The sequence below is a fragment of the Palaemon carinicauda genome, chromosome 30, assembly GCF_036898095.1.
Source record: "Palaemon carinicauda isolate YSFRI2023 chromosome 30, ASM3689809v2, whole genome shotgun sequence".
Taxonomy (NCBI): Eukaryota; Metazoa; Arthropoda; class Malacostraca; order Decapoda; family Palaemonidae; genus Palaemon; species Palaemon carinicauda.
The window spans coordinates 18,304,000-18,312,855 of record NC_090754.1 but is presented as its reverse complement, the minus strand read 5'-3'; the positions used below and the strand labels follow the sequence as shown (position 1 = coordinate 18,312,855).

The 8,856-nt window shown below is 42.1% G+C and overlaps 1 protein-coding gene across 4 annotated transcripts in view; it reads right to left on the bottom strand.

Annotated features, from left to right (window-relative positions):
- Positions 1–8,856, bottom strand: part of LOC137622910 (uncharacterized) — a 133,069-nt gene that overhangs the window by 14,342 nt on the left and 109,871 nt on the right. For 3 of the 4 annotated variants that reach the window (XM_068353462.1, XM_068353463.1, XM_068353464.1), the window contains one exon: positions 2,848–2,937. In XM_068353462.1, coding sequence (XP_068209563.1) covers positions 2,848–2,937 — 90 coding nt within the window. Of the gene's footprint in view, positions 1,746–2,847; positions 2,938–8,856 lie in introns of all 4 variants that reach the window. The other variant, XM_068353465.1, reaches the window with a different exon arrangement.

Genomic DNA, 8,856 nt, shown 5'->3' with positions numbered 1-8,856 from the left:
AAATAAATGTGCTCATAAAAGCAACTCTATCAATAATTACACAAGACTTTTTCAGGGCTAACTAGATGGGTTTAGCAACAATGAAAAATGAAAGTGTGCATTTTCTTATGCAATCCAAGTAATTACTAAGTACAGTAGTAGTAATATTAAAAACTGGTCGGTAGTAAAGAACACTGTTGTCTTATATGATTACTACTAGGAAATCTACTTTAGCTTTACTAGAAGAAAATCTTCCATCCAACTGAATGCCCAACATTCTCCAAAGAAAAAATAAGATTAGTTACTTTCCTTATCTGAAGTTGCCAAAAGCCGAACAAGACTGCTGAAAAGTACTTAATTAAGTACACCTGCATCCAAGTTAAACTTCTGAAAGTCTAATGCATGCCTAATCTTATCCCTCTATGTTGAACTAACTTTATCAAAATAAAGACTATACCCTGCAATAGCCCTATTAATTGAGAAACGTCAACATTTACCTTACATATCTACTACCCATTAAAATTCATAAATGACAATAAAAAAGTAGCTTTACTCAAAATATCTTTATTTGTTATAAATATAAGACCTTGGGTTAACTATGATTTACCACCCATTCACAGATAACTAATCCCTTTGCATAGTATAGAAAAGAATATAAAAAGAGAACATGACTAAACCATTCATGATGTGGCTCATTTACTTCTTTTCCCATACAGACAGGGGTCTTTAACTAAAGTCGCCACAAATATTCCAGACGAAATAAACCCCACCCCCAAATGACGTCATAGCCAACCATGTTGTCTCTCCTACAAATTTAAACGTGGGAGACATGATTAGCTGTGATGTCTGGGGGGGTGGGGGGCTATTTCTTCAGGAATCGCCACTGCAACTATAGGGTCGAGAGAGACAGACTCACACAAAATCAAACTAAATAATTTGTGACTCACATGCAATCCACTTCGAGATTTTGTGCTAAATAAAAGTCAAAGCAACAATAACCACTCATGTATCACAGAAATTTTGTGCTAATCTTTACACCATGACATGAAAGCTAACTGTCATTGTAATTTGCTGCAGTCTTCCTATTATCTTTTTTAGCTAAAGCTTCGGCAAAGCCTGTGACGTGATAAACATACACCAAATGCCAGACGTACAAAATATAAAATATATCAAGCGTACAAGAATTTAGTAGATTATAAGGCTTACCTTATCTCACAACACTTCATCACTAATAGATATCATAAACTGTTTCAGGTAGTTGACATAAAAAAGCTCTACATAAATAATCTATGATTTACAAAAAGAAACTTTTACTTGAAATAAAATAAATGCCAAGAAAACCAACCATATCGCTCGGATATCAACCACAACGGCTATTGTCACAATAAGAACTACAACTCCAATGATGGAGCTCCTGGTAATCAAAATTACTACACTACAAAACCATACCCTGTCATCATGCAAATTTAATCCAAAAACCCTAATAGCTTGAAAGTAGATATAAAGATAATATGAAAGGTAATACATAGCCAGACAATCACCATGCAAAAAAAGTTAGGAACTCATGCATGCATCTATAATGAGATTTCTTTGGCTTAAAAAAAACACCCTGTAAACTAGTATTCAACTCTGAATACTGTAAAACCCTCTTAAACTGTTTTCCTACGTCCCCTTCAGTGTCTATATGTTAGTGAGGAATGCCACCTAAAAAGGGAGTGCATATTCTAACCCAACGAGTTCCCGCCAATCCTGTCAAGAACTTAAACCTGAAAGATTAAATTAAAAGCAAAGAAACATTAGTACAGAAGAATGAAATGAACCAGTCCTGAGCTTTCATTTCAGTTATGCACCTGACTAGTCTTAATTTGTATATACATAGCTAGAAATTGTGTTATCATATTCTTATTGAAAAGTATAGTGTAAAATGTTTGGGAGTGCCACATACAAATCGCTTATTTTCTTATGCTAAAATGTCAAATGTGACACCATACCATAGGTATTAGGTTAAATAAGAGGTTTGTACACTATATGGATGCATTATCTAAAATTAATGCTTCATGTTTACATACACTGTATGCAATATACTTATTTGGCTTATGCTGTAAATCTGTTACAGCATACTGTACAATGTACAAGTAAGGTATGAAGTTTGAATTCATGGATGCACAAAATATCATTGCATCTAAGTTGACTTAAAACATTAAATCGTCCCTATATACCTTAATAAAACCCAGCAACAATAAACGTTAACACATACCATACTTGTGTAATCGGGCAAGGAAGATACAAGTTGCATTGAAAACTGTTATAGCAATAACTATACCACAATAAATACTGTAGAGAATATAAATAAAAATTGTAAAACATATAAAAAATGTTATACACAGCTTTTAAATGTCTCAGGGGTCTTTGGCAATTTTTCCTGTTCCTAGTACAGGAACAATGAAATAGTATATTGTATTATCAAATTTAGAGTAACCTATGTCTTCAATGAAATCAGCACAAATCTTGCTTCATAACTAGCAGCAGCAGAAATAAGAAACTCCATCTTACTCTATACAGACAGAATGAGAAGCCTTAAAACTTAATACCTGAGCATCATAAAATGATTGCCTAGAAATAAATCCTGTGCCTAAACACAATTTCGAAGAAAAAAGCTGAAGGCAAAAACTGTTATATCTACGTGACAAAATTTGCATCTTCTTTCCGCAAAATCTTGCGGCCTCGGGAACTTGTCCCAGCCAACAAAAGATGACTATTAGATACTGAACTATCAGGTTTTGATACTGCATTATGTGGAGCCCCTAGCTGCTTTTTTTTTCTCTTTGAACCTGCAATGGGTATCTTTATTATCGCTTTCTTTCTTACTTGTTGATTTGCTGTCCATGCACCAGGTACTGGCGAAGAAGGAGAAGACAGGGGACTGCCTTCATCTGTGTCAATATCTACACTAGATTCCTGGAAAAGAAAAGGGTCATTAATCATTGGATTAAGAAATATTCAGTTGATTTTATATAAATGAAAAGGCCTTCTTAACAATAGGCTGTAGGGGTAAGCTTGAGGGAGAAAAAAGTAAAAATATTCATAAGTCCTCTTCATCACAATAAAGTACTTTTGTCAATGTAGCCTCTTTTCTCCTTGTATCTGTTACCCACAAGTTTTTGTTAATTGGGAAAATTGAATGTTTCAAATAGAATGAATTATTTCAGTATTTACCTGAGAATCACCCTGATGTTCATTCTTTGAATAAAAAAAAAAGCTCACCTGTGATAAAATATATAACCCAAAAATATTATTATAAAGATGTATACAAACCCTTTGTTCCCTCTACTCAAAATCAAGATGCAGTATAGGTACAGTGGAACATCTACATACAGCTCTTCCGAGGCGAAACCTCATGATCAAATTTATCCCTAAGACTACTGAGAGCGAAACTCACCTACTTTATTCGCAGAGCGGATCCAGACAGCACACCCACAGGTCACAATCCAAGAAAAGTTGCTTCTTCGTTGAATTTCTTTCAACATACGGACTTTGAGAGGCTCCGCTCATATACGGGTTGGAAATCATCCGGAGTCTTCTATGAACATTATGCAAAGCAAGTGCACGAGATAAAACACTTTGTGGTGGCGGCAAGTAGTGTCATAAAACCTGTCATCTAGTGCTGCGATGAACAGTGAACTGTTTTGGGACTTAACAGCCCATCGGGTGCATAGGTATTAATACCTTCGAGTGAAAATCACTAAGGTGATTAATAGACTGTTCTATACAGGTGCAGAATCTAACCAATAACACTAGTGCCGTGTGAACATTTGAACACAGTGTTGATGCATATCCAACATCCAAGTGAAACTAGACATGTTTAGCTTCACAATCATCTGAGTGGCATTTTTTATATAATGATATTTTAATTATAAAATAAATTTTTGAATATACTTACCGGTGAATATATATAGCTGCAACTCTGTTGCTCGACAGACAAAAAACTGTAAAAAACTCGCCAGCGATCGCTATACAGGTTGCGGGTGTGCCCATCAGCGCCAACTGTCGGCCAGATACCATACTCAATGTAAACAAAGACTCAATTTCTTCTCATCCCACTGCGTCTCTATTGGGGAGGAAGGGAGGGTCGTTTAATTTATATATTCACCGGGTAAGTATATTCAAAAATTTATTTTATAATTAAAATATCATTTTTAAATATTTAACTTAGCCGGTGAATATATATAGCTGATTCACACCCAGGGTGGTGGGTAGAGACCAGTTAAATATGTTTACTGTACATCTTATGAGCTAAGAGTTTTTATTTCATTTTAGAAGTTATCAAAATAACAAAAACAAAATAAATAGGTACCTGGTAAGGAAGTCGACTTAGACGATTACTCTGCCTTATAAGTACGTCTTCCTTACGGAGCCTCGCGATCCTCTTAGGATGCTGACAGACCCCTAGGAGCTGAAGTATCAAGGGCTGCAACCCATACAACAGGACCTCATCAAACCCCTAATCTGGGCGCTCTCAAGAAATGACTTTGACCACCCGCCAAATCAACAAGGATGCGAAAGGCTTCTTAGCCTTCCGGACAACCCATAAAAAACAACATTAAAAACATTTCAAGAGACAGATTAAAAGGATATGGAATTAGGGAATTGTAGTTGTTGAGCCCTCACCCACTACTGCACTCGCTGCTACGAATAGTCCCAGTGTGTAGCAGTTCTCGTAAAGAGACTGGACATCTTTTAAGTAAAATGACGCAAACACTGACTTGCTTCTCCAATAGGTTGCGTCCATTATACTTTGCAGAGATCTATTTTGCTTAAAGGCCACGGAAGTTGCTATGGCTCTAACTTCGTGCGTCTTCACCTTAAGCAAAGTTCGGTCTTCCTCACTCAGATGTGAATGAGCTTCTCGTATTAACAATCTGATAAAGTATGACAAAGCATTCTTTGACATAGGCAAGGATGGTTTCTTAACTGAACACCATAAAGCTTCAGATTGGCCTCGTAAAGGTTTAGTACGCTTTAAATAGAACTTAAGAGCTCTAACAGGGCATAAGACTCTTTCTAGTTCATTGCCTACGATCTCCGATAAGCTGGGAATATCGAAAGATTTAGGCCAAGGCCGAGAAGGCAGCTCATTTTTGGCTAGAAAACCAAGTTGCAGCGAACAAGTGGCTTTTTCCGACAAAAATCCGATGTTCTTGCTGAAGGCATGAATCTCACTGACTCTTTTAGCCGAGGCTAAGCATACCAGGAAAAGAGTCTTAAGAGTGAGATCTTTCAGGGAGGCTGATTGTAACGGCTCAAACCTGTCTGACATGAGGAATCTTAGTACCACGTCTAAATTCCATCCAGGGGTAGCCAAACGACGCTCCTTGGTGGTCTCAAAAGACTTAAGGAGGTCTTGCAGATCTTTATTGTTGGAAAGATCTAAGCCTCTATGCCGGAAGACCGATGCAAACATGCTTCTGTAGCCCTTGATAATGGGAGCTGAAAGGGATCGTCCTTTTCTCAGGTATAAGAGAAAATCAGCTATTTGAGCTACAGAGGTACTGGTCGAGGATACAGAAACTGACTTGCACCAGTCTCGGAAGACTTCCCACTTCGATTGGTAGACTCTAATGGTAGACGCTCTCCTTGCTCTAGCAATCGCACTGGCTGCCTCCTTCGAAAAGCCTCTAGCTCTAGAGAGTCTTTCGATAGTCTGAAGGCAGTCAGACGAAGAGTGTGGAGGCTTTGGTGTACCTTCTTTACGTGTGGCTGACGTAGAAGGTCTACCCTTAGAGGAAGACTTCTGGGAACGTCTACTAACCATCGAAGTACCTCGGTGAACCATTCTCTCGCGGGCCAGAGGGGAGCAACTAACGTCAACCTTGTCCCTTCGTGAGAGGCGAACTTCTGCAGTACCTTGTTGACAATCTTGAATGGTGGGAATGCGTAGAGATCCAGATGTGACCAATCTAGGAGGAAGGCATCTATATGTATTGCTGCTGGGTCCGGGACTGGGGAGCAATAGATTGGAAGCCTCTTGGTCAGCGAGGTTGCAAAGAGATCTATGGTTGGTTGACCCCAAGTGGCCCAAAGTCTCTTGCACACATCCTTGTGGAGGGTCCATTCGGTTGGAATTACTTGCCCTTTCCGACTGAGACAATCTGCTATGACGTTCAAGTCGCCTTGGATGAACCTCGTTACTAGGGAGATGTCTTGACCTTTTGACCAGATGAGCAGGTCCCTTGCGATCTCATACAACGTCAGTGAGTGGGTACCTCCTTGCTTGGAGATGTACGCCAAGGCCGTGGTGTTGTCCGAGTTTACTTCCACCACTTTGCCTCGAAGGAGATACTCGAAGCTTTTCAAGGCCAGATGAACTGCCAACAGCTCCTTGCAGTTGATATGCATGCTCCTCTGACTCGAGTTCCACAGACCTGAGCATTCCCGACCGTCCAGTGTCGCGCCCCAGCCCAAGTCCGATGCGTCCGAGAAGAGAACGTGGTTGGGAGTCTGAACAGCCAGGGGAAGACCCTCTCTTAGGTTGACATTGTCCTTCCACCAAGTCAGACAAGACTTTATCTTTCCGGAAATCGGGATCGAGACCGCTTCTAGCGTCTTGTCCTTTTTCCAGTGAAAAGCTAGATGGTATTGAAGAGGACGGAGGTGTAGTCTTCCTAGTGATATAAATTGTTCCAGGGATGACAGCGTCCCTACCAGACTCATCCACAGCCTGACTGAGCAGCGTTCCTTCTTCAGCATCTTCTGGATGGATAGCAGGGCTTGATCTATTCTGGGGGCCAACGGAAAAGCCCGAAAAGCTAGACTGTGAATCTCCATCCCTAAATACAGAATAGTTTGGGATGGGACCAGCTGCGACTTTTCCAAATTGACTAGGAGTCCCAATTCCTTGGTCAGATCTAGAGTCCACTTGAGATCCTTCAGACAGCGACGACTGGAAGAGGCTCTGAGAAGCCAGTCGTAAAAATAAAGGGAGGCTCTGATGTCCGATAAGTGGAGGAATTTGGCCACATTCCTCATCAGCCTCGTAAACACAAGAGGAGCTGTGCTTAGGCCAAAGCACAGGGCCCGAAACTGGTAGACCACATTTTCGAAGACGAATCTCAGAAAAGGTTGGGAGTCTGAGTGAATGGGGATGTGGAAGTAGGCGTCCCTTAGGTCTAGAGAGACCATCCAGTCTTCCCTTCTGACCGCTGCTAAGACTGACTTTGTGGTCTCCATGGAGAACTTCGTCTTTGTGACAAAGACATTCAGAGCACTGACGTCTAGCACCGGTCTCCAACCTCCTGTCTTCTTTGAAACTAGGAAGAGACGGTTGTAAAATCCCGGTAATCGAAGGTCCGAGACTTTGACCATCGCTCCCTTCTCTAGCAAAAGAGACACTTCCAGTTTCAGGGCTTGTCTCTTTTCTTCCTCTCTCTACCTGGGAGAGAGATCGATGGGGGACGTTGCTAGAGGGGGTTTGCGTACAAATGGGATTTTGTACCCCTCTCTGAGTAACTTCACAGATTGTGAATCTGCGCCTCTCTTCTCCCAGGCTTGCCAGAAGTTCTTGAGTCTGGCTCCCACTGCTGTCTGAAGTTGCGGGCAGTCAGACTCTGTCCTTGGAGGACTTGGGTCCTTTCCTCTTCCCTCGTTTCCCTTCGGCACGAGCACCTCCTCTGCTGGAGGCTCTGCCACTAAAGGGCGGAATAAAGCGAGACGCTGGAGTGTCTATCCTCGGTCTAGCAGACAATGTAGGCAAAGGGGGAGCTTTGCGAGCTGAGGACGCAACTAGATCGTGGGTGTCCTTCTGAACTAACGATGCGGCAATTTCCTTTACCAAGACTTCAGGAAACAGGCACTTGGAAAGGGGAGCAAAGAGAAGTTCAGATCTCTGGCATGGCGTAACTCCAGCAGACAGGAACGAACAGAGAGACTCTCGCTTCTTCAGGACTCCGGACGTGAATGAGGCAGCAAGCTCATTGGACCCATCACGGACGGCCTTGTCCATGCAGGACATAATGAGCAAAGAAATATCCTTATCTGTCGAAGAGATTTTCCTGCTCAGGGCTCCTAAGCACCAGTCTAAAAAGTTAAAGACTTCGAAAGCCCTAAATATCCCTTTAAGAAGGTGGTCCAGGTCCGATGGTGACCAACAAATCTTCGAGCGTCTCATGGCAAGGCGGCGGGGAGAGTCTACAAGACTTGAGAAGTCGCCCTGGGCAGAGGCAGGAACTCCCAAGCCGAGAACTTCTCCCGTGGCATACCAGACGCTCGATCTAGAAGAGAGTTTAGATGGGGGAAAGGCAAATGCTGTCTTCCCTAAACTCTTCTTAGACTCTAACCAGTCTCCTAACAGCCGTAAAGCTCTCTTGGATGAGCGTGAGAGAACGAGTTTAGTAAAGGCAGGTGCGGTAGAAGGCATGCCTAATACAAACTCTGACGGCGGAGAACGAGGAGCCACAGAAATAAAATGGTCAGGAAACAACTCCTTGAATACAGCCATGACTTTTCTAAAGTCCAATGATGGTTGAGTTGCCTTAGGCTCGTCCAGCTCTGACGGTTGATCGTCTTGTTGTTCAGCAACGTCCTCATCAGATAGTTCCTCATCCGAAAACTGATGAGGAAACGGCAACGGAGTGGGCAACGTCTGGCTCGCTGAGTCCGGTCGCACTGGTGCATGCGTGACGGAGCCGGACACAACGTCATGGAACTGCTGCACAGTCTGTGAACTGTCAACAACCATGGGTGCGCGAGGACGCACAGCGTCCACCCGAGACTGTCTAGACCGTCTGGGTTGTGCAGTCAACACCATACCGGGTTGCGGAGGTTGACGCACCGCGTCAAAACAAGTCACCTCTGATGGTTGTTGAACGTCCTGAACGTCAA